Raw genomic sequence first — 26,947 nt, forward strand, 5'->3', positions numbered from 1 at the left:
TATAAAAAGAACAGGTTATAGAATGAGACATGTGAATACTAATAATACTTAGCAGAGAAGCTTGAAAATATATAAGACATTCAATCGATGAGTGTACCAATTCCATTTAAAAGAACATCTCCTTAACAATTTAAATTATTTGTTGTCTACGTCTATTTTGAGCTTAAAGAGAATTAAATAAAAAGACAAGTTTTTTTTACTCAAGGTAAGAAGCGACATTAAAATTTAAACGAACATAAATTATTCTGTATAAGAGAGGCGCTCTCCCCTCCTCAACGCCTCGCTCTTTGCGCTAAAGTTTTTTATTGTTCTAAAAAATAGAGTTATGAGAAAGAGTCAAACTGTAGCGTAAAGGGACAGGCGGTGAGCAGGGGACAGCCGCTTTCATATACAAAATAATTTCTGTTCGTTTTAATTTTTAATCTCGCTCCTTACTTTGAGTTAATAAAACTTTTTTTTTTATTTTAATTTCTGAACGTTTTAAATTTAATACAGGTTTTGATCTTGGCTCACCGTACATGAATAATTGAAACGAAATTTGCACATTAATTTTACTTTTTTTGGTTAAATGGCTTTCTCGAAAGTTGTTTAATTTTTTTTACGAAAGTTTTTATTAGTAATAAATATATGTAACTTATGAATTAACTTACACAACGAACTTCTATATTCGTATATTTCTATTAGGTATAATAGGTTGGTTCTGTTATATACTTATTTCATTTGCAGGAGACAGCACACCAGTCCTACCGTATTCTTAGCATCTACTGGTCTAAATCCAGTTACCTGGAACATGTTAAGAAACGCAATGTACCCTTTGATGTATGAATATCCGCTTGGTAAAGCTGTGTGGCTTCCTAGAGTAAGCTTCAAGAATAATATTTTCCACCATCGCGTAGATCAGTTCTTACGTCAGATCGCCCCTGCATATTTGCTAGACGGTGCTTTTCATGTTTGTGGCAAGAAACCTTTGTAAGTTTTATTTACTTATTTCGATAGATATGTGCATTATTACAGCGTTAGATGTTAAACACACCTAATGAGCTACAATTCATGATCTCCAATTTATTTTTATGTTTCTCAGCTTTCCTATTTTTCTTCTTATTATCTTCTTTTGTTACCTTTTTTTATTTATATTTTTTGCGTTAACTTCTGTCTCCTTTATGTAACGAATTTGTGGTTGTCCGTTTTTTTTCTTTTGATTTTCGTAGTTAACTTTAATTTTTAATCAGTAGTAACCGACTATCTCAATAAATCCCTTTTAAAGTTTGCTTCAAGTGGAAGAATTTTAAAATAGGCTTCTAAACCTAAGAGAGAAAATGGGTTATAATTTAAATTAAACAGTGAAAAAAAAATCAACAACAACAATCCGAATGTTTCAACTGCACGTCCTGGAGCTTTTATCAAAAGGACAAAAATAAGTTAAAAATAAATTAAACTAAACATGACATCAGAGATAACGCTATAGCATTGCCTATAGTAAAGGCCATAGGTCGTCAATGTTTTATTATTTATTCAAATTTGTTTACCACAGCCACTTCATATAGAAGGAGTGTTCATATAAACTTTGGAAGGGGGAAAATCGATTTGAAACAGAAAGTCCTAGTGTTTTTTTAGACTCAAAAGCGATTGGATGGCATTTATTCCCCCCTCTCCGATGCCTTTTTTTTAGATAAAAACTCTGGGGTCAAAATAACCCCTCAGAGCCCAGGGGCAAGTGTTGTAAGTAATGCCCTGGGAGCATTTAAGGTTTTTACAGAAGTGGTAGTCATATAAATTTAAAAATGGACTCATTTGGTTGGAAATCGGAAGTTATAGTGTCTTTTTAAGAGTCAACAATTATCGGAGGGCAAATACAAGTTTTCTAAGTCGTGCCCCGGGGGTAGATAAGGTTTTTACTGAATGGGTTGTCGAAAAAGCTTCAGAGGGAACTCATTTGATTGGGTATTGAAAGTGCTAGGTCCATTTTTAAAGTCAAAAGTGATCAGAGGGCATCTACATCCTCCCCACGCCCTCTTTTCCCCTAATGAAAATCATCACAATTTTGAGATGTCTGTTTTGTTGAAGATAGTCCATAGATCACATAACAAAGCTTAGAGGACGAAATAGCCCCCCATTGCTCTGGGGCAAGGGTTGTAAGTTATGCATCGGGGACATATAAGGATTTTATCAAAGAGGTGTTAGTGTAAACATAAGATTGGGCTCAAATTATTAGAACTTGAAAGATATAGTTCCCTTTTTGAGAATAAAAAGTGATCGGAGGGCAACTAGCCCCCCGGTCTTTTTTCTCTAAGGGCATCTGGTGGAAGTTTTATATAGTCATTTTGATTTAAATATAACAAAGAACATAAAAAGAAAAACTCTGGGGTGGACAAAAAACCCCAGAGCGTGGGGGCAAGTGGTGTAATTTATACCCAGGGAAGAAAAAGGCTTTTATTGAAGAGTCAAAAGTGATTAGAAGGTAACTAGACCCTTCTTCACTCTCTTTTTCCCAAAATGTTTTTGGTGAACATTTTGAGATAGCTATTTTGTTCGAAACAGTTTGTCCGTCATAAAACAATACCTGTGGGGTTAACAGAGCCCCTTAGAGCCCTGGGTCAAGGGTAGTTATTCCCAGGGGGAATATAATGTTTTATGGAAGGGAATATCGTATAAACATCGGAGGAGGCTCATTTGGCTGTAAATTTGAAGTTCTATTTCCATTTTTAGGAGTAGAAAGTGATCGGAGGGCATCTAAACCCACGAACGCCCTCTTTTCACCAATTATATGCGATCCAAATTGTTAGATAGCAATTTGGTTCAAAATAATTTGAAGATCAGATAACAAAACTTCAGGGTCAACTTAACCCCCCAGACTCCAGAAGGAAGATTTGTAAGTTATACTCAGGGGACGTATAAGGTTCTAATAGAAGAGGTTGTCGTATAAACTTTAGAGAGGGCTAAAATGATTTGAAAATGAAAGTCCTTCTTCCTTTTTTAAGAGACAGAAGTGATCAAAGGTCAACTAGCTCCCCCCACACCCTTTTCCCCCCAAATGCATTTGATGAAAATTTCGAGATAGCCATTTTGTTAGAACTAGTTCAAAAATCAGATAACAAAACTCCGGGATCAATAAAACCTCCCAGAGCCTGGGAAAGTGTTGTAAGTCACACCCTGGGGACATATAAGGTTTTTATGAAATGGATAGTCGTATAACCTTCAGAGGTAGCTCAAATGTTTGAATATCCAAAGTTCTAAAGTACTTGTTAAGAGTCAAAACAAATCGGTGGACAAATACCCTCCCCCCCCTCTAAGCCCTTTCTCGCTAATGAATCTGATCATAAAATTTAGATTGTCATTCTGTTCAAAATATTTCAAAGATCAGATAACAAAAATTTCAAGGTCAACACAACTGCCAGAGCCCGAGGGCAAGTGTTGTAATATGTGCTCCGTGGGCATATAAGGATTTCATGGAAGAGGTGTTCTTATAAACTTCAAAGGGGGCTAAAATGTTTAGAAATTCAAAGTTATAGCTCCGTTTATCAGAGTCAAAAGTGAAGGAGGGAAGTTATCCCACCTCCATGAGCTTTTTTCCCCAAATGCATCCAATCGCATTTTGAGAAATTCATTTTATCCAAAACAGACCAAGTTTCATTTAACAGAAACTCCGGGGTTGACACAACATTCTTAGAATCCGGCGGCAAGTGTTGTAAGTTATGCCCCGGGGCATGTAAGGTTTTCATTGAAGGGGTGTTCGTATAAACTTTAGAGGGGGGCTCATTGGATTGGAAATTGAAATTTCTAGTTTCCTTTTAAGAATCAAAAGGGACTGGAGGCCCTTTTGATTAAATCATTTTATCAAAGGGTTTCTCTTGGGCTGATGGGTGGTCGACACTGGTTGGCAAAAGAGGTGAGTTTACCTCTTGTGTGTATGTAAATTTTTTTAATTGGTTTGTCTCAGAAATTTATCTCCATCGTTAGTAAGTATGTCTAAGATTTCAGCAAGAATCATATGATTTTAGGTAGGATTTATATAGTTTAGGTAGGATATATATATATATATATATATATATATATATATATATATATATATATATATATATATATATATAAATATCAGCATAGAGGTTATTCCAAAACTTAATTCTAGCTTTAAAAAGATTATAAATATCCTTTCCATGATCGTATAAATTGATCTCGATTCTTACGTAAATCTGAAACTTAGTGGTAGGTGCTCTGTACATACAAATTCTGATGAAGAATTCCTTAATAGTCCTGTTTTGGTAGCTTAGCATAATTAAAAAGAAGGTAAAAAGGGTAAATAATACGGCATTTGGACCTTACAGTGCCTACTGGTGGTGTTGATCTCAGTTCCAGTATCCTTCAGCCAGATGGTGCAATGGGGGGTTTGGGGTAAGTCATTTTGTGCTTTCACACACTGTTTCTGTTTACCTTCCCAGATTTCTGCAGGTACCAATTTAGAGCTGGATTAACTCTCTCTGAGCTCACAATATCATGTCACTGACCGCTGTTCTGATACAAATAACAAGTGACACCGTAACTTGCGCCCCTGTTCTAACGAACAAAGAACTTCAAGCCTAGTATTGTAACCACTTGACTTGAACTATTAAGAATGATACATTCGTTGTCTTCCACGAAACAGTGAGCTGGCAAACAAAATCATACAACTGTTAAGCTGTGTAAAATCTGCACAAATAAAAAGACTAAAATATATATTATAATGAATTCTATACCTTTTAAAAATCAAATTAGCTACTCATTTCAATGGTTAGAAAAGAGGAACCGTGTCTAATTTACTCCTAAGCAAAACATGTCCCAGCTTTTCTATTTATTCTCGCAAGTTTATCCAGACTTTCCCTTTTAGTATGGTGCGTTTGCATAAGAAAGCTATGAAATTGGTGGATTGTGTTCAGTTCTACACAACTCACGAATGGCGCACAAGAAGTGACAATACCTGCGCCTTAATCCAGCGAATGAATGCCATTGACAGAGCCATCTTCAATTTTGATTCACGAACCATTGATTGGGACGAATATTTTTTTACTTATTATTTGGGGATCCGGAAATTCGCTCTTAAGGATGAACTGCACACCCTACCTGCTGCCAAAAGCCGCATGAGACGGTAATTTATGAACCTCACGCTAGTTTTTTGTTGCCAAACTCCAGGAATTTTCTCTGTTTCATTTTCTCTTACAAGACTTCCCTGGTTAACTAGAAAATTTTACCTAAGAGAAAAAACAATTTAACTTAAACAGGACCTAATACAGTAGAAGGTACTCTTAATATTAAGCGGATGCCCCCTCACAAATACCTAATCTGCATTTAAATTAGGTTCAATGGAGTGAGAATAAACACTGAGCGAGTGAACTTGGGATATTTTCCCAATTAGCCGAGAACTTGAGATAAAATGGGGCAGGGCAAAGCCCATCTGTACATGGTTGATTGCCCAATCAAGAAGAACGAACTTTTCTAAGAGTGAACTTGACCCAGGAGCTTTAGTTCCTTTATTACAAACAAACATTTCTTTTCTGTCATTTCATATATCTTAGGATTATATATCATATATCTTAGGATATATATTATATATATTATATTATATGTCATATATATGGATTATATATTATATATCATATATCATATATCTTAGGATTATTCATATATATTTAACGAGTCTATTTCGAACTGTGAGATAACAAGATTTATGAGTAGTCAATTATAATATTTTTTTAATAAACTTTTTAGATCACAATTAGCCAGATTATAGCAATAAATAGTCTGGTTTATATGAATTTTTCGACTTATTTGATAGTGTTTGAACCTTGAGGCTCATAAAATTTGATTTGACATAACCCTTAAAAATTTACATGGGTAAATCAATTTTTTTGATTTTTTTCGTAGATAGTTCTCGAAAGTTTTTTTTTACATTCACATTTCAAGCATTGTAAGCTCTATTTAATGGAAAAATTATGACATCCATATGTGGTTCAATGCTGTCCTACAATCTATTTCAATAATTATTGTAAAGAAGATGAGATACATCTTTTGGCTTTAATTTTTTATTAAAAAAGTATGTATACATAATACCAGAATTGAGAGTATTTGTTAATGATTTTCAACAAGCTCCTTAGTCCTGTTTTCTTTATGTAGCTTAACAATGCACATTTTAAGTTTTGATGTTGATCTTTATTCTTCACTGATTGTCTAAACTTGATAATTTCATGAATTTAATTTAAGATTAGGCCTCCCCTCTAACAATCTCAAAAGGTTTCATGTCAATTAATTCATGAAATTGCTTTTTACTTTCCATTGAATTTCTAAACTTGAAGAAATCTATGAATTTATTACAATATCCACCTTCTGAACAACAACAGGAAGTTACCTCTCGGTAAGTAAAGATAAACTGTAGGTTTCAATTATGAAATCTTCTTATGGATATATCATGTTTTGGTTCATAGTAATCTAAATTTGGAATTTTTTGCCAGAATCTTCTAGCCTGTAAATTGAATTTTCTTATTGCATCATTAAAAATATTCAGTTTACAATATCTTTTGAAATCTTAGTATGCAAATTTTAAGTTTTGATATTGCTCTTTAATTTTCCGTAAACTTGAAAAAATCAATGGATTTAATTCGATTATCCCTCTTTTAACAACCTTAGGAAGTCCTGTCTCGATAAGTGCGCTCAAACTTGACATATCAGTTACATGAATTTTTTAAAGGATTTATGAATTTTTAAAAGGATTTTTAAAAAGATTTGAATTTTTTAAAGGATTGAATTTTTCAAAGGACTGTTATGTTCATTATAATCAGAATTCGGAGATTTTATCGTAAAAATCTGCGATCTTCATGTTTTAAGTTGCGTTTTTCTTTCCGCTTAATTTCTAAATTAGAAGCAATATTTTGATTTAATTAATCAAAAAACTTTTCAAAAAATTAAGTTTATCAATGAAAAGTAAAGAACTTATTAAATTTAAGGCCAGTAGAAACTTAAAATAGTTCAAATTCATAATAACCGGAAATTACTATTGAAAAATAAATTGAACCCAAAACGAACAGAAATTAAAATTAGCTATCATAGCAAACGTTAGGATAACAGATTCAAAAATAGACCAATAGTGAATCTTGAATCGAGTAAAAAATTTAATTTAATTTTCTAATCAAACTTAAAACGAATAAAAATTACTAGAAACAAGGGTTTTGCTACTGTCACCTTCTCTCTCCCCTAACTGTAAAAGTCTAAAGCCTAGCTATTGATTTGGGCTTTACTGAAAAAGAACTATGTTACCAATATTTTTGTTTATTTTTTATAATACTAAAAACTGTATACATTTTGAGCAGTGTATTTTATTTTTCAGAAGATCATCAACAAATAAAAAATAAGTAACTATAACAGCAGAGATGACTGGAACGAACTAGTGAAAATAAATTTAATATTTCATATATAATGATATTAACTCAATAACTTAAGATTTTTTTTCTCACTTTAATTTCCATTTTCTAAGTAATAAATGTAAACAAATATGTATATATTATAACTATTTTCTAGTGACGTGCAATTAGCGCGATAGAATTTAAATTTTTTACGGCTTGGTGATGGGCAAGGTGACAATAGCCAAAATCGTTTTAGGTTTCATTAATTCTTAAATAGTAATTCCTGGCCGTTTTGAGTTTGAACTACTATAGAAATTTATTTCTGCTGGTCTTAAGTTTAATATGGCTCGTTATGTTTTTGAAAACTTCTTTTTATGGAAAATATTTCTTAAGTAATATTTCTTAAGTAATAGAAAAGGGAGACTTTTACCATCTCAAGAAAGCTCAAGAGCATAAGGAGGTTCTCTAAAACAAGATCCAGTATGTTTGAAAGCAAAATAAAAGATTCAGAAAAAGATTCTCCATACCGAAATTCTTCCCATTCTTCGAGGAATCATAAAAAAAGGTCCGTATAAAAGGAAAAGAATGTAAGAACCTTCATCATCGTTCCAGAAAAGCTAAATTATGTCATTTTATGCCAAATCTCATTATTGGTAGTTTCTATAAGAATTTTTGCCTGATATTTGTAATAAATATTCTTTTCCTATTAATTTCGTTTTAGATCGTCGATAAATCTAGAATAGGGGGGATTAACTGCTACAGGGTTTTAGGGGCACTAAATAGCGTTTTCGGGGGTTTCGCTCTAACCAAGGTATACCTATCCTAGATTTTTCACCAGCTTTTCAGCGTTTACTCCTTACGTGCACAATAAACTTTGTCTTAAGGAGCACTAAATTTTATTTTTGGGGGTTCTTAAAACAATATCTTTTTACATTTCAAAAACTCGCTAGTAGAAGTCGTTCCGGTTTTTCGAAACTGAAGTCAACTTTATCCTTTTTCTTCAAGTATTTGCTTTAAGGGGGAATGTTCACTTAAAAATCCTTTACACCATATGGCAAGACCATCTCCAACGGAGGTGGGATCAGGGGGTTTGAAACTACCCTCCCCGAAATGTTTGTTTGACTCGTAAAAAGGTAACAAAAATGAATATAAACAAATTTTTGATGTGTGTTTTAAAGCTATTTTTGTCCCCCCCATGAAAAATCCTTTTGTAACCCCCCCCCCCCACCAAAATGGTGTGCCTATCCTACATTACCTACCAGCTTTTCAGAGGGCTACTTTCTACATTATAAACCTAGACTTATGCACCTAGTTTTAAGGGGGCTATGCCGCTACAGCTCATTTTCAGGGTTTTACTCACTCAGAATAGTTTACCTACCCTAATAGTACGAAAACACCTTTTCATGGGGTTACGCCCAGCATGAAGTACACACTCTTTTAACTCCAAACCTTACTCTTTTGGCTTTACGTATATTCTTGCACAAAGTAAGAATATTCCAAAACCTCTATTTTATAAATTTCAAACGACTTCTGTTTTCTTTATATTTCTCCTAACATAACCATTTAACCCTTCCCAACCATTTATATTTTAAATCTTTTAGTTTTCTTAAGACTTTACAGTTTGGCCTGCTATTTGTATGCTGGAACAAAATTTTCATTAATTTTTAACAAATACATCCTTTTAAAAATCTGGACACAAATAGTAATGTTTAATTTAGTTTCATACCTCCTCTAGTTGACCTGCAATAGAGAACTTGATACCATTCGCAAAAAAATCTGTTTATTTTCCTTAACAGCTTGGATACACTTACGCTATTTTGATTTGGTTAAATTTTAAGTGCAGAAGTGGCCCCGAAAGTCAGAACATAATACCCTCAGTCGTTCTTGGGATACTGCGAAGGCGCCTTATTGGGAATTAGCATTAACACAGTGCATTTTGATTTAATATTAAGGCAACAGTTAGGTTTTAAACATAATGGGCAAATGGGAGGGTGGGCGTGGGAGGGGGATTAGTTGCCCTCCAATCACTTTCGACTATTCAAAAGGGCATCAGCCCTTTCTATTTTCAATCGAATGAGCCCTTCTTGAAATTCCCACGACAACTCCCTCGATACGAAGTGTCCTGTTCTAAAAAAAACTACAAAAATATAATACATTATATCCACATCGATCTTTACTATAAACCTGTCAAGCCTTTCAATCAGTTTCGACTATTAAAAAGGGCACTCGGTCTTTCAATTTCCAATCGAATGAACCCTTTTTGAAACGACAACGCTTTCTATAAACACCTTATATGCGCCCACGGCATAAATTACAACCCTGTCCCTAAGGGTTCTTAGGGTGGTTGCCATCCTCTAAGACCTAATTTTCAGAATTTTCAACTACGTTAAACAAAATGGCTATCTCAAAATTTTGATTGGATGTGTTTGGGGAAATGGTGGGCATGAGAGGGGTAGCAGTCGCTCTCCAATCACTTTCAACTATTAAAATTGGCACTAGCTCTTTCAATTTCCAATCAAATGAAAACTTTTGAAGTTTCTACGACAACACTTTCAATACAAATCTTATATGCCCCCAGGGCATATCTTACAACCATTGCCCTTCGGGCTGGGGGGAGGGGGTACCATTCTCAAAGACCTAATTTCCAGAATTTTCTACTACGTTGAAAAAAATGGCTATATGAAAATTTTTATTGGATGGGTATGGAGGAATGGTAGGCGTGAGAGGGGGACTAGTTACCCTCCAATGACTTTCGACTATTAAAAAGGGCACTAGCCCTCAGTAGATACATAGCTAAAGGTCCCACAACTCACCCCTGCTGACATCTACAATTTAGTCTAACGTTGACAGTACATATTTTATAGTTTTTGCTACTGAGAGTGGAAAAAGAGGATTTTTCTCACTTTTATGGATGTTTCATGGATGCTTATGTTTATTGGTCAATTTATTTTTTGTTTTTCATGGATGTCTACAGAAGTTTATGTCTGTTTTATGGTTTTTGTCAGTGAGAATGCTAGGGCTAACGAATCATGGTCAGTCTAGAGTCAGCAGTAAGAGTGAAAGGATTGAAAAATGAATAAATTTGAGAAAGAGAGAATTAGATCAAATCTCATGTATATGGAAAAACATTTGATTTTGGATGACAAATTTCTCGAGTTATCTCTTCAAAGCTGGATATTCTCTCGGGGAGCACTTGACAATATAATGAAGACTTATTCTCTCCCATTGGACTATTGTATGAAACTTTTAAGATGTGACTTAAGTGCTTATAGACTTTAAAATTTTTATGTCTTGGTCAACTTAAAACTGAAGTGAAAGCTTTTTATTTTCTCTGGAGAAATTAGAATTGAATTATGTTCTTTGGTAAAATTCAGAAGAGAACTTGAACTTTTCTATATTCTAAGAAAAATTTGGAACAGTATTTTAAATTTTTTCATCTCTTTGAGAAAAATCTGAATTGAAGTGTGAAATTTTTTATTATTTTAGGAAAATACAATTGATCAATAACTTATTTCATTTTCATTGAGAAAATTCAGAATCGAAGTTGAACTTTTCTTCTTCCGGGAAAATATTTGGAACATAACTTTAAATTTTGTCATCTCTTTGAGAAAGGTCGAAATTGAATTTAAGAAAATTTAGAATTAAAGTAAAACTTTTTATCTTCATGGAAAATAATCTGTGGAAGTTTTTTATTTTCTCTGGAGAAATTAGAATTGAATTGTGTTCTTTGGTAAAATTCAGAAGAGAACTTGAACTTTTCTATCTTCTATGAAAAATTTGGAACAGTATTTTAAATTTTTTCATCTCTTTGAGAAAAATCTGAACTGAAGTGGAAACTTTTTATATTATTTTGGGAAAATAGAATTGATCAATAAATTATTTAATTTTCATTGAGAAAATGGAGAATCGAAGTTGAACTTTTCTTCTTCCGGGAAAATATTTGGAACAGAACTTTAAATTTTTTCATCTCTTTGAGAAAGGTCGGATTTGAATCTAAGAAAATTTAGAATTAAAGTGAAACTTTTTATCTTCATGGAAAATAATCACAATCATAGTATAACATTTCCTATCTTCTACAGAAAAATTTAGAAGTGAACTTTAAATTTTTCAAGTCTTGGTGAACTTAAAACTGAAATGGAAGCTTTTTATTTTTTCTAGAGAAATTAGAATTGAATTATGTTCTTCGCTAAAATTCAGAAGAGAACTTGAATTTTTCTATCTTCTATGAAAAATTTAGATCAGTATTTTAAATTTTTTCATCTGTTTGAGAAAAATCTGAATTGAAGTGGAAAATTTTATATTATTTTAGGAAAATAGAATTGATATGGGCACACACACAAAAACTCAAACACACACACAAAAACTTACACACACACACAAACACTTACACACACAAAAAAACTTACACACACACAAAAACTTACACACACACAAAAACTTAAACGCACACACAAACTTACACACACACAAAAACTTACACACACACAAAAACTTCCACAAACACAAAAAAAATTACACACACACACAAACTTACACACACACACACACACAAAGAAACTTACACACACAAAAAAACATACACACATACAAAAACTTACACACACACTAAAACTTACACACACAAAAACTTACACATACACAAAAACTTACACACACACAAACTTACACACACACAAAAACTTACACACACATAAAAAACTTATAAACTAAAGTTTGTTGTGAAAAGGATGGTTACTTCAACTTATAAAATGGGTTTTGGGAGAAAATTAAGAAAAGAAATTGTTCTGAAATGCCCTTTGAAAAGTATTGCTTAGTGTCGGATCACTAAAAAAGCTGTAAAGTAAAGTTGTGTGTAAAAAGGATGGGTACTTCAATTTGTAAAATAGGTTTAGGAGGGACATTAAGAAAAGAACTGGTTCTGAAATGCCTTTGAAAAGTATTGATTTGTGTTGGAGCATTCAAAAAAGCAGTATGCTAAAGTTGTGGGTGAAAAACAAGGATGCTTCAACTTCTAACATGGGTTTAGGAGGGAAATAAGGAAAATAACTATTTTTGAAAAGATAAAATAAAGCTTTAAAAAAGTTGTGAAAATTGGGGAATCTGGCGCCTTGGGGGCGCCGGTGGTCCTTTGGGGCGCCGGGGACCTGTTGAGGACCGGGGGCTTCGTTCGGAGGGGGGGTAGGTAGATCAGAGCCCTTTGGGGCTGGGGTTAGGACCTCACGACACTGTTCAAATGGAACTTGTGTATTATAACGACCACATAGTTTCACCCTCAAATACTCTTCTAAAACCTCTTCTAAATCATCTTTTAAAATGTCTCTAACTGTTTCGACAATAGAACGTATTCATATTATGAAATTCACGAGTTTCAATCTGTCTATTTGAAGTAATATCACATAGAGTGTTTTCAAATGGTGAATCACCTTCGGTAACTTTCAAATAAAAATCACTTGGTTTATAGTCATAATAGGCAGTGTCGTCAAAACGATGACGTTGAAACGAAATTGTCTTGTTACCCCAACAGTTGAATCGTAGACCTGGCTCCTCCTCCCAGAATAATTTAAATCCACGACGATACCAATCTCGTAGAAATAAACTAGAATCACGTTTGGGATTCTTTCCAATCATAGCGGGGTAAGCATTCTCCCACGGATCAAATTTATCATAGTGACAATTGGAGCACAGATGCCCTCTAGGGAGAGAGTCACAAATCTCCTCAAGGCATGAATTACATCCTTTAATTTGTACTGCATAGCCTCTATGTAATTTATAAGGATTACATAATTTACACTTTTCACTATAGTCATCAATAATTGTGCATGTCTTACATTGAGTTCAACTGCCAATAGTGTACATGCATAGTGAACATGTAAAGAAAATTTTTTGGTTTCTCATGTCGACTCTCTCACAGCTAAAACGAAACTGATCCTCGTTCAATAAATTCAGTAAGGGGAATGGGAAGAGGAGTAACTCTGTGACGTTACCTCCCTCTAAGGAGGAGCCATCTACATTGAATCCATTGGCAATGTTTTCAAAAGTATATCCACGATAGGATTCTGCTTTGTTCCAATTAATATATCACTAAATAGAGTATAAGCACTTGAGTCACATCTTTGGGGGAGAATCAGTTTTCATTATATTGTCAAGTGTTCCCCGAGAGAATATCCTGCGTTGAAGAGATAACTCGGGAAAATCGTCATCCAAAATCAAATGTTTTTCCATAAACACTAGATTTGATCTAATTCTCTCTTTCTCAAACTTATTCATTTTTCAATCCTTTTACTCTGACTGCTGACTCTAGACTGACCATGAGGCGTTATCCCTAACATTCTAAACTGGACGAACAACAACAAAAAATAAATCGGACTTGAAACATCCATCTTAGTAAAAAAATCATGTTTTTCCATTCTCACTGACATACACCATAGAAAACATATAAATTGCTGTTGAAATTCATGAAAAACAGCAAATAAACTGACAGACTCTTATAACCATCCAAGAAACATCCATCAAAGTGAGAAAAATCCTTTTTTTTCATTCTCACTGACAAAAACCATAAAAAAACACATAAACTTATGTAGACATCCATGAAAAACAAAAAATAAATCGACCAATAAACATAACCATCCAAGAAACATCCATCAATGTGAGAAAAATCCTGTTTTTTCATTCTCAGTGAGAAAAACCATAAATTATGTACTGTCAACGTTAGACTAAATTGTAGATGGCATTGGGGGTGAGTTGTGGGACCTTTAGATAGGTATCTACTATTGTGTGTCCAATAAGAGACATAGAGTTTTGAATGGACGATATTTTAAGAAGAATGACAATTTAAGAACATATAGAAAAAGTACTAAAAATTGTTTCAATTTATTTAGAAGGAGCACATGTCTTTAGGTTTTCCTGTATTCCTTGATTCTTTTAAATCCCAAGTTGACCAATATTCTTCGAAGGATTGGAGAAACTGGCGCATTCTCTGCCCCAAAAATGAAAAAGAATTTTGAAAGTTGGATATTCTAAAAAGAATGAGAATAAAAGAAATTATAGCAAGAACTTAATGCATGATCTTGTCAAAACGGTGTATCAGCCATATGTTTGAAACAAATTGGAGTATTAAGTTGTAACTCAAAGGACTTATTTTAGGAAATATAGAACTAATCAAAAAGAAAATACTTGCATACTACTACTACTACTGTCAAAGATTGTATCCAAAAATGCCCAGGAACTGCTTACAGAAGTAAGTTGAATATTTCAGTGCGTTGAGGGAGATATTAAAAAAAGTAAAGAAAAAAAAACGGTGTTATGTGCACACTGTTACTAATGCTACTGCTGCAGCTGCTAGTACTACTACTATTACTACTACTACTACTCTAACTGTTGATACTTCTGGAGATAAGGGTATTGAGGTGAAGCTTTTAGAGAATAATTAGGGGGATATTGAACTAAATAAATTCACAGTTACAGCCTGCAGATTGTCTAAGGTTTTACAAGTACTATCTCAATAACAACTTAAATTATCACGCTATTAAGTTATTATAACTGCTTAGATTATTAAATTATTTAGCAATTTCATTTCGTTTTGAGGTTTATTTATTAATTGATGGTTATTTGTTTTAGTTTTACGTTTGTAAAATTATTTGACTTTATTTCTGCTTATTATTTTAGGTCTAAAATATATGTTTAACGTAATTCTTAACTTTTCTTTGAAAAAATTATTTTATGGAAAGAAATTTTTTTTAATTAATACTTAAATAAACTGGCATACAAAATTGCAATTTCTCCAATAAAACAGCCAAACGTACAATTAAAAAAAGAAATAAATAATAACAAACGTAAGGAATTAAAGGTCCTAAAAAAGAGAAAAATAAGTAAGGGGATCATTAGACTTTATGCATTCTAACGTTTCACAAATCATCTTCTTGGGGTTGGTATTTAATGGCAATGAAATGTCGAAAATGGAATAATCATTAACAAGGTATTATAACGAGTTTGTGGTGCAAAATACTTTAGAAACTTTATGGATTCTAAACAATTATCCTTTATCGTTCATGGACGGTAAAAATAAAACTTTTCTTTGAGGTTGAAAATGATTGTAACCTTAAACAAGAAAACAAAATCATGAAATCAATTAATTGGGTTTACAAGTTCGATTACAAAATAATTAACTTTTATTACATTTTAATTGAAACTTTTCAGTTCATTGGTTGCAAAGAATTTCATTTTAATTTAGAATAAATGACCGCTGTTACTGCTTCCTGACCAAATCTTACTTATTAAGGATTATTTGGTTTTTAGATTGTTGCTAGCCCAATTTACCTTCAGACTAGCTTTGGCAGTTCTCATTGCACGGACTCTGCTAAGAAAATCGGAGACAGCTCGTACAATGTGATAAATGTTTGGATCAACGGTGGCAGGATGTTTTGTTTCATTTACAAGTCGACTTTTTTGAATATATACTTTGAAATAAATGTACTAAATTTACTATTTAGTGTGAAAATAATCCTTTGTTTGGTATATTTTGATTTTTGCATATAGATGTTTTTTTTTTATCAGTATAATTTCTCTTCTTTTTTAGTGATTTGTTTGCAAAAATTTGTCTCAGATATCTGTGTATATTTATGAGAAATATTCTAACGCTATAGTTTGTACTTACTGTAAAACTGATTGATTTTTGTATATTTCTTTACTCTCACATAGGTCATTTTTATTGCGATTTCTTCTTTTTTCAGCACTTTAATTCTCAGTGTTTTTAAATGTCGTTTATGCCTCAGTTGGTCCAGAATTGTCCCTATGTAAAAGAAAGTTTGTCTCTAAGCAAAAACCTAAGACAAATTTCAGTATGACTTGTGGATAAATTCAAATTGTGCATGACTACAGAGCCAATTACGCATCATCTGCGCAATCTAACAAGTATGCTAGCTCAAACATGGAAAAGTAATTTTTATAACCAACAAACCAGAGTGAAGATGTAAAGCAATTTTTTTTTGAAATTAGGAACAGTGGTTGTGTGTTGGCTACCGACAGCTATGTGTCGGTCTTGCAGCTTGCCATGATTTGACACTGATTTTAGTTATAGATTCTTATCTTCTGTAAAGAGCTTGAGTAGGGGGAGGGGTTTGAATACAACCGGGACAAGACCACACGTCCTATTTCTACTAATTTTAGGGGGGACAAGATTACAGCCAATCAGAGGGATAGAATATAATCGGGACAAGATTACACGCCTCTTTCTACGCCAATCAAAGAGCTAGAAATACTGACGGGAGTGACGCAACTAATATAAAAAAGGAAACAGTGTGAGACCTTGTAACTTGACCTAGCTTTACTTCTCGAATGTGTTCTGTATAATACACAAGTACCATTTAAGCAGTGTTGTCAATATAAAATATGCTTTAGCATTCTATACTAAAAGGTTGATACTAATAAAGATGTAGATGCCAAGAAAAGGATTTTAATAGAGATTTAGATACCATGAAAAGAATTTTAATAAAGAAATTCAAAAAAATCCTTAGAAATCCTTAGAAATCAACTAGTGAGACGATTATGAGTTTAACCATCAAGGATCGTAAGCACCAATGACCTTAACCATCAAGGACGTCAACCTCCTAGGGACCCCTCTCTCTAACCACCAAGGGTTCCCCTCCATCCAACTTTTTTTGAGGACACTCCCCGATTTTCAATATAGAGGCTCCATTAAGAGTTATAAATGTGTAAGAAAAAAGTTATCAGAACGTCATATCAGACCTCATCTTTCGGGGACACGCAAATGCTTTGAAGATTAAATTTTGAAACTTTTTTCTTAACATTATGAAATATGTCATTTAGATTTATATCTTTTAAATGTTTTCTATGGCATAAAATTTTTCCTCATTATGACTTTTATATTTAAAAACATTAGGCACTTCATCTATTCATGCAAACATACAGCAATAAAAACAATATTAAAAAGAAATTACCACGACTATAAAAATTGAAAACACTTCGAAATATCTATTTTCAAAGCACATTTTCTGATCGACTAATTTATAAACGGATATTTACGGTTTGAAAGTTGTTTACAAAGCGTTGAAGTTTTTATTTTTGCAAATCATCTGCTAATGGTATTGTTAATAAAGAAAATAGGATATTCGTTTCCAAAATATATGTTTTTAATAAAATTTAGATCATCTATGATTTAAGAATCTGATCAAATGTTTTTCAAGTTTAATAATGGGTTTTAATTAAAAAAAATATAAAATATACTTAACTCAATTCCTTCTGCATTGATGCACGTTGGGCCCGTAATAATTGCACACTCTAAATACAGCGTGGCCTCCTTTCCTCTCCAATTTTCACCCCGAACCACCATCAAATAACAATAAATTTAACACAACTTCTCCTCCGCTCATACCCCTTGAAGTATCAAACTAAAATATAATAAATAATAATAATATCAAAAATTTTTAAACGTAATAATAATAAAATAAATCTAGTAAATGAATTTCTAATCTTTTAGATATTTTTTACATTTTTTTTAAAGGAGCCGAGAGACCTATTTGACTTCAGCTCTTGCGGAAGTGCATTCCACTCTTTAGTGCACGCAATTCTAGGAGAAAATTCCGACCTAACTGTCGGTGTCAGGGGTATAAATGTCTGATGAAGATCGTGTATTTAAACTATGGATTTGTGATGCTAGTGTAAATAATCCTTTAAATGATGATGGGAGTGTTCCTGAAAAATATTTAAAACAAAAAACGGTGCAAGGTAGTGTGGAAAGTGATGCCATTGATAGTCTGTTCAGTCCTGGGCCTAAAATTTGAAGTGCTTTGTTGTGAAGTGAGTTTAGTCTCTGTAAATGTGTCTGGAAATTAGATTGCCAAACTGTAAAAAAATATTGAATGTGAGGCTTGATAACTGCATTGTAAATCAGGATCAGTATTATTTTAGGGAATTGGTGACTGAGTTTTCTCAAGATTCTATGGTTCCTGGAAAGCTTCGTCTCGACACTTGCTATGTGGTGTTTGAACGAGCGTTTTTCATCGATTAAAACCCCTAGGTATCTAACACGTCCTTTTTCTGGTCTCTTGATAAGTCCACGAGAGGTTTCAATACCAATCACATCAGGAGCCAGTGAATCTATACGTGAAAAAAATATAACACTCGATTTGTCAGTGTTGATGACTAGACGATTTGCCTCCATTCACAGGTACATTTCTTTAAGAATGTCTTGTAGCTTCGTTTTGAGAGACTTTATGTTCCATTCTGAGCTCGCCATAAGTAATTCATCCACAAATGCCGTTAGTCCGTCGTCGGTTTCTACTTTAGACCCCAGCATCGTTTTTGGGTGAAATAGTTTGCAGCAATAAGGGATATGACTTGCAGGAGTCAGTACTTGCTGAAGATAATTTACCTGAACAAGAAACAATACCGGTCCCAATTTAGAGCCCTGTGGCACCCCGCAGTTAACTACGACATCATTTGTATGGTCATTTCCTGTGTAAATTTGACGATTTTCCAAGTAAGACTTGAACCAATCTAGGAACTCCAATATGATCCAGCTTTCCTAGTAGTATTTCGTGGTGCATGCTATCAAACGCTTTCTTAATCTCTAGAAGCACAGCTGCAGGTAAAGCACCCGAATCGAGGATTCCGTTTACGAATAAACTTAGGGAAGTAAGGGCGTGTTCGGTTGAATGACCAGCCCTAAACCCGAATTGGCGGCTGTTAAAAAAGCCTTTGGCCTCTAAATATTGGTAAAAATGGTTTTTCATTGGCGTTTTAAAGACTTTCAAGAAAACTGATAAGATTGAGATTGGTCTGTAATTTGCTGTGTCTGCATGACATCCACCTTTGTGAAAAGGTATTATATTTGCCTTTTTTAATATTTCAGGAAAGACCTCTTTATCTAATGAAAGATTTACAAGGTAAGTTAGAGGCTCAGCAATGGTCGTCACTACCTCTTTCAGTGCCTTTGTGTGGACCAGGTCAAAACCTGAAGCAGAAGAGCCCTTCAAACTTTTTACGAATAATTTGAGCTCACTTGGTGTTACAGGACTCTCTGCCATTGATTTCATGCACTTCGGGCCAAGGTATTCTTTGTATGATTTAGCTGGTGTCCCGACGGAATTTGCTGTGGTCTGGCAGATATTTGCAGAAATGTACTCAGCGATGCGGCAACCTGTGTAGGTTCGGTAATTTCTTCATCCTTCACGACCAATTTCACTGGTAATGTTGAAGATTTTGTGGTTGGTCGTAGTACTGAGTTGATAATCTGCCAGAGTTTTCGACCATCCTTCCCGCTTTCCGTCAGCTTTTGGTGCAGGTAGCCACGCTTTGCGCTTCGTAACACAGTCCGAAGGGCTTTCCTGTATTTTTCATACTCCTCTAGCCACGCTAAGCTCGGAAAGCGTCTATTCTCTCCCCAAATGGGATTTTTCTTATTCACACAGGCCAGAAGACCATCCGTCATCCAGGGGCTAATGGGCTGGTCTTTTTGTGTCTTATTAGTTCTTGGGTTTCTCACGCAACATCTACTGTATACATCCAAGAACGTCGAGTGAAATGACTCAAATGCTTCGCTTACATCTTGTATCTCCATTATGGTATCCCAGTTAAATTGCTCTAGTTCATGTTTTAAATTCTTCAAGTTTTCCTCTGTTAAACATATAATCGGTATCATGGGGTTGATTCGTGACCTTTTCTTAGATGGTTCTGAAAGGGCAAGTTTTGCATGAATGAGAAAGTGGTCTGATTTGTCGCTGACGAGGACTGCCAAAATAAAAAGCTTCCACTTCAGTTTTAAGTTCACGAAGACATGAAAAATTTAAAGTTCACTTCAAAATTTTTCCGTAGAAGATAGAAAAAGTTATACTATGATTGTGATTATTTTCCATGAAGATAAAAAGTTTCACTTTAATTCTAATTTTTCTTAAATTCAATTCCGACCTTTCTCAAAGAGATGAAAACATTTAAAGTTCTGTTTCAAATATTTTCCCGGGAGAAGAAAAGTTCAACTTCGATTCTGAATTTTCTCAATGAAAATGAAATAAGTTATTGATCAATTCTATTTTCCCAAAATAATATAAAAAGTTTCCACTTCAGTTCAGATTTTTCTCAAAGAGATGAAAAATTTTAAATACTGTTCCAAATATTTCATAGAAGATAGAAAAGTTCAAGTTCTCTTCTGAATTTAACCAAAGAACACAATTCAATTCTAATTTCTCCAGAGAAAATAAAAAGCTTCCACAGATTATTTTCCATGAAGATAAAAAGTTTCACTTTAATTCTAAATTTTCTTAAATTCAATTCCGACCTTTCTCAAAGGGATGAAAGAATTTAAAGTTCTGTTCCAAATATTTTCCCGGAAGAAGAAAAGTTCAACTTCGACTCTGAATTTTCTCAATGAAAATTAAATAAGTTACTGATCAATTCTATTTTCCTAAAATAATATAAAATTTTCCACTTCAATTCAGATTTTTCTCAAAGAGATGAAAAAATTTAAAATACTGTTCCAAATTGCTCATAGAAGATAGAAAAGTTAAAGTTCACTTCTGAATTTTACCAAACAACAGAATTCATTTCTATTTTCTCCAGAGAAAATAAAGAGCTTCCACTTCAGTTTTAAGTTGACCAAGACATAAAAAATTTAAAGTTCAGTTCTAGATTTTTCCTTAGAAGGTAGGAAAAGTTATACTATGATTGTGATTATTTTCTGTGAAGATGAAAAGTTTCACTTTAATTCTAAATTTTCTTAAATTCAGTTCCGACTTGTCACATAGAGATAAAAAAATTTAAAGTTTTGTTCTAAATTTTTCATTGAAGATAGGAAAATACCCCAACCCCAAAGGGCTCCGACCCCCCAACCCCAACCCCCAAGTAGCTCCACGGCCTCAAATGTTTCCCCGTACCCCCAAGGGCCCTTCGTGGCCCCAAGTCCCCTGAGCCCCCATTTTTCAATACTTTTTTAAGGCTTTATTATATCTTTTCAGAACAAGTTATTTTCTTAATGTCCATCCTAAACCCATTTTAGAAGTTGAAGTACCCATCCTTTTCATCCACAACTTTACTATACTGCATTTTTGAAGGCTCCGACACCAAGCAATACTTTTCAAAGGCATTTCAGAACCAGTTCTTTTCTTAATGTTCCTCCTAAACCCATTTTAAAATTGAAGTACCCATTCTTTTTACACACAACTTTACTTTACAGCTTTTTGAATGCTCCAACACTAAGCAATACTTTTCAATGGGCATTTCAGAACAATTTATTTTCTTAATGTCCTTCCTAAACCCATTTTACAAGTTGAAGTACCCATCCTTTTCACACATAACTTTACTTTATAAGTTTTTTATGTGTGTGTAAGTTTTTTTTGTATGTGTGTAAGTTTTTGTGTGTGTGTAAGTTTTTTTGTGTGTGTGTGTGTAAGTTTTTTTGTGTGTGTATGTATCTGTGTGTCTGTGTAAGTTTTTTGTGTGTGGGTAAGTTTTTGTGTATGTGTAAGTTTTTGTGTGTGTGTAAGTTTTTATGCGTGTAAGTTTCTGTGCGTGTGTGTGTGTAAGTTTTTGTGTGTGTGTAAGTTAATGTGTGTCTGTGTAAGTTTTTGTGTGTGTCTAAGTTTTTTTTTGTGTGTGGGTAAGTTTTTGTGTATGTGTAAGTTTTTGTGTGTGTGTAAATTTTTGTGTGTGTGTAAGTTTTTGAGTGTGTGTAAGTTTTTTTGTGTGTGTGTGTAATTTTTTATGTTTGTGTAATTTTTTGTGTATTTGTGTAAGTTTTTATGTGTGTGTAAGTTTTTTTGTGTGTGTAAGTTTTTGTGTGTATGTTCAAGTTTTTATGTGTGTGTGTAAGTTTATGTGTGTGTGTAGGTTTTTTTTGTGTGTTTAAGTTTTTGTGTGTGTGTAAGTTTTTGTGTGTGTGTAATTAGTTTAGGTTAGGCTAGATTTGTACCGTGTATAACGTCTACTTTAAAATATGAAAAATTTACTTTATTCTAAATACATTTCCGATGTACATTAAACTCCCTTAATTAAGTTTGAAGTTCCGTTTTAACTCTCATTTATTTACCAGACAAATATCCCTTTAAAACCAGAGATGATTAATTCAGAAATACTTCATGGAACTTTGTACAACTTTTGTTTTGGAAACAAAAGACTCTCAAACATTCCTAGACGAAATTGACAGATATCAAAGCCGAAAAACTGCGGGTTTTTGCATGCACCAAACTAATGAGGAGAATTGAAATCAAGTTGAAGTGTTCTTGAAAAAGAGTAGGGGACATTGTTTGAAAATTAGTTTGGTAGTTTTAGAAGTACTCTCAGGAATGTGTATGCTTAATGATGAGAATTTTACAAATAAACTATTGGATAGTTTGTCAGCATAATAGTCTGATTTTGTCAGCATAAGCGTAAAGTGGCGGGCCCTCCGTGTGGAGATGAACCAATTGTAAAATAATGATTTTTGCTCAGAAGCAGAGTTCACGTTATATGGTATAGAAGAAGTGTTTTTGGTATCACTGTATTATTGTCATTCCTGTATGGAACATTGCTGTATTTGCCTTTGCCTACTGAGGATCGAAGCCATATGTTTGATCATGTAACTCTAATAAACCTATTACTTTCCTATTTTTACAGTTTTATTTTATATGTTTGTATCTAAATTTCAAGAGTAGCCCTCTAGTTTGTATGCTGTCCATTGGTACGCTCCTAGGTATCTGATAACCTTATGAAGAATGATTGAGGGACTTCTTTGACAAGCTCCCTGTTTAAAACTCCCCTCATGGCATCTGGTGCAGCTTAAATGACACATTTGGCAGAGTAGAAAGGTAACATCTAACAAGGTCGTCATTTCAGATTGAAGCCTCTTTGACCAAATTGGTCACTTCACAAGGAAAGTCAAATTCATTAGTTAACCTATTTTTATTTCTCCCAATAGGGAGTGGTGGCGCCCACCAGGTAACGCCAGAGATGGCGCGGTCTTAAACTTGGATGAAGTATACGAATTGGTTAGGCTAAAGATTTCTCAATTTAAAATTTAAAATATTTACTAGATACAGACCTATAACAAAATTTTTTATTATTATATATATCTAGACCTATTACCACTAAGCTACAATAGGGACACCCTTTTAAATATCTCATAAGAGATAATAGATTTCCCAAATAGGATAAGTAAAAGTGATTTATTAAAGTGTATAATTCAACTAATTAAACAAAAAAAAGCAGGGATGGCAGAAGAGCTCAATGCATTATTAATTGCGCAAAAATTAGTCGCAAAAAATGTGGAAATAACTAAGTCTATTCTACAATACGACGGACAAACGGACGTTGATGAATTTAATATACAATTAGCACAATTCGTAGAGTTAACTAGAACTGACCTGAAAACTTTAATAAGTATGCTTCTTCTAAGGCTAAAAGGGCAGGCATTAACTTTTGTAAAACAGATAGAACAGACCGTCGGAGAAGATAATAATTTACCAATAAACACAATAGAAAAACTATTGACGGCATTTAAAGACAGATTTGTTGAGACGAGCTCAACAAACAAACTTAAGCATGGAATGGTATGTTTTGATCATACAGAGAACGTACAAGAATATCTAAATAACATACGAATCTCAGTTGAAGCAAAGTATGGCAAAGGCTCAGGAGAATTATACGAAAAAATTATACTAAATGCATTTTTGCAAGGCCTTCCTCCAAAATTATATAGGATGGTAATTTCAAAAAATATCCAAATACTTGATCTTGCAGTACAGGAAGTAGGGCGAATGATTGAAATTGATACAATTGTAGCGAATCATAGTAAAACAAAAGTAAATAACATATGCGAATCAAAAACAAGCCTAACCTACAAGGGTGATCAAGAGCACCCAAATTTCTTTTCAAGAGATAAATCCCCAATACCACAAAGAACCAGAACACAAGAAACCGCCAGGCAAAAAACAGTACGTTTTCAGCCTATGAAACCAAACATTTATAAAAATAGCCCAGTAATAAAATGTTACAACTGTAATCGCGTTGGACATATCGCGAAAGAATGTCGTTTTAGAAATGGAATGGCAACATCATTTAATGATGAAACCACCAGAAACACACGATATTACGGAAATGATTTGTTCGGGAGAACAAATTTTACTAGCAGCGCCCCTGCTAGGTACGCACAAGGGTACACACAGGACGCAATATTCCCACAATACCCTCAAGTCCGCCAACCAGCACCTAACAATGTATACCGACAGAACCCATATAACTCTCCCCCCAGTAGACAAAATAATTATCAGCCGACGGGAAACCCAAATTTTTCAAACCGACGGCAAATAGTTAACTGGCCCACGAGAAATGAAAATTTCTCAAGCCGACGGCACTTGCAGCCAGCACCAACAACCGGCACTAATACCAGAAATACAAATTATCGCAATAATACGTGGCAAAGGAGATCAAATGTGAATAAATCAAACACACCTATGGAGCCTCAAGTATCTGAATCTCCGTCACAAGCACCTATATATGAAATTAATTCCCAGGGAAACACATTAGGCCCCTCAGAAGAATAAAGTGGACCCAGAAGGGGCCTCGAATATTTTACAGGTCCAAGCCCATAGTAGTACCGTCCTTCAGTGATAATAACAATAAGTTACCCATATTTAATGATTTTTGTGTGGCAAATGTTTACTTTAAAGCTTTAGTTGACAGTGGTGCAACAGTTAACATTATAAGCTCAGGCATATTTAATATATTGCCCCCGCATATCAAGCGACAGAAAAATGTCAATAATCCAAACTTAACTAGTGTAACAGGGCACAAGTTGGACGCAAAAGGTTCAATTCGCCTTCACGTGAAAAGGGATAATAGAATTTTCCCGACAAATTTTATAATATGTAATAATTTTCCGTATGAAGCCATCATAGGCGCAAATTTCTTAAGGTCAAATAAGATATCGTTAGACGTAGCTAATGAAAAGCTTGTTATCCGGCCAAGCCAAGAGGTTCCCCTCCTTCAACCCCTACCTCAAGGAATATTAAACGAAGTTGCAAAGAAGATGTAACAGTTAATAAAGTTTCCGACGGTATAGTGCCACAATCCTTTGAACCTTTTGTAGCGAGACATAAGGTACATCCTCTACAAAGAGGACGGGACATAATTAGAAATCCTTTTGCTTATTCCGTGCGATATCGGAAAGATGAAGTAAATGTAAATAATAAGTGGATTGAATCTGCAAAAATAAAAATTGGAGATATGCGACAGTATAGGTCAAAAGAAATCAAAGAGATAGTGGAATGATGGAAAAAAGTAGGGAACCCTAATGGAGTTCAGGCGTAGCCAACGTTATTGTCGGATAATACTAGTCTAAATTTAATAGACAATGAAAATAAAGAAAATTATTATGGGTTTGCAATACGAAAAACAAAAAGTCCTCCCATGATCTTGCAAAAGATCCAAATATCACAAATGGTGAAACCGGTGGATAGCAAATCTGAGATGTGGTTCGCCACCCTATGAAAAAAATTCCCAAAAACTTGTTATGTGAAGAACAAATTATATCCGACGATAAAGGCGAGGGTTTTTTTTGGGTGACCAATAACCATGAAAATGATACTATTACGATAAAAAAGGGAACATGTTTGGTTCAAATCCAAACTATTTCGGAAAATGACTTAAATAAGTGGGTAAATTCCAAAAGAAACCTAGTTAATATCATTAAAACATCAATTAATAAATACCCCCTGACTAAAACACAATTTTTAAATAAGTTTAATATGGATCATATTATTGATTCGTAACTCAAAAAGAAATTATGTGAACTATTGTGGAATTTTAGAGACGTATTTTCAACATCTGAAGATGATATAGGATTTATACCATTTTACCAACACTCTATTTTAACGACCGGCAACCCCGTCACGAAACAGCCATGCCGTGTACCGTATAAACACAAAGAGTGGTTAAAAAATAAAATTCGCGAGTTAGAAAAAAATGAGATTATACGCCACAGTATAAGCCCGTATTTAGCTCCAGTGATTTTGCTTCCGAAAGAAAATGGTGATATGTGATTCTTGGCAGATTTTAGAGCTCTTAGTAAACAACTAGTGAGCAACAAATTCCCTTTGCCAAGAATAGATGAGACTCTTGACTCCATATCAAGCAAGAACGAAATTTTTACTTCTTTGGACCTCACCCAAAGCTACCATCAAGTGAAAATAGCCGAAAAGGATGTCTATAAAACTGCATTCTGTACAAGCGAATGTGGTTCATATGAATATTTGAGAGTACCATTTGGACTTAAAACGAGTTCAAGCGCGTTATGTATACCCTTATTGCATTTAGTAAGAGGATTGAAGAATATTATTCATTTTGTTGATGACGTTATAAGCGTGGGAGAAAATGTGGAGCAACATTTAGCAACGTTAGCTAAAGTGTTTGAAAAATTCAGAGAAGGCAATTTAAAATGCCGGCCTGAAAAGGTTAATCTATTACAAGAAAAAATTAAATTTTTAGGTATGGTAACGCAAGGAGAAATATCCCCGGACCCGGATAAAATAAAATGCGTTGAAAGGCTCGAACCCCCTAAGACTATGAAGGAACTAAGAGGAATTTTGGGTCTTACT

At 33.8% G+C, this 26,947-nt stretch overlaps 1 protein-coding gene across 1 annotated transcript; it reads left to right on the forward strand.

The window, feature by feature from the left end:
• Positions 1-732: 732 nt before the first annotated feature.
• Positions 733-15,846, forward strand: LOC148950015 (putative fatty acyl-CoA reductase CG5065). Its single transcript, XM_089091407.1, has 3 exons — positions 733-969; positions 4,862-5,119; positions 15,663-15,846. The coding sequence occupies exons 1-3, from the start codon at positions 791-793 to the stop codon at positions 15,754-15,756; spliced, it is 531 nt and encodes a 176-aa protein (XP_088947533.1). The 5' UTR covers positions 733-790; the 3' UTR covers positions 15,757-15,846.
• The last annotated feature ends 11,101 nt before the right edge of the window (positions 15,847-26,947 follow it).

This window comes from Artemia sp. Qi Xiang Cuo, chromosome 7 (assembly GCF_049724085.1).
Source record: "Artemia sp. Qi Xiang Cuo chromosome 7, ASM4972408v1, whole genome shotgun sequence".
Taxonomy (NCBI): domain Eukaryota; kingdom Metazoa; phylum Arthropoda; class Branchiopoda; order Anostraca; family Artemiidae; genus Artemia; species Artemia sp. Qi Xiang Cuo.

Excerpts from the sequence above, each read along its gene's own strand:
- LOC148950015 (XM_089091407.1), top strand. The coding sequence starts at position 791 with ATGTTAAGAAACGCAATGTACCCTTTGATGTATGAATATCCGCTTGGT. Across the intron at positions 970-4,861 it reads GTTTGTGGCAAGAAACCTTT|TATGGTGCGTTTGCATAAGA; the intron begins GTAAGTTTTATT and ends TTTCCCTTTTAG. Across the intron at positions 5,120-15,662 it reads GCCAAAAGCCGCATGAGACG|ATTGTTGCTAGCCCAATTTA; the intron begins GTAATTTATGAA and ends TTTGGTTTTTAG.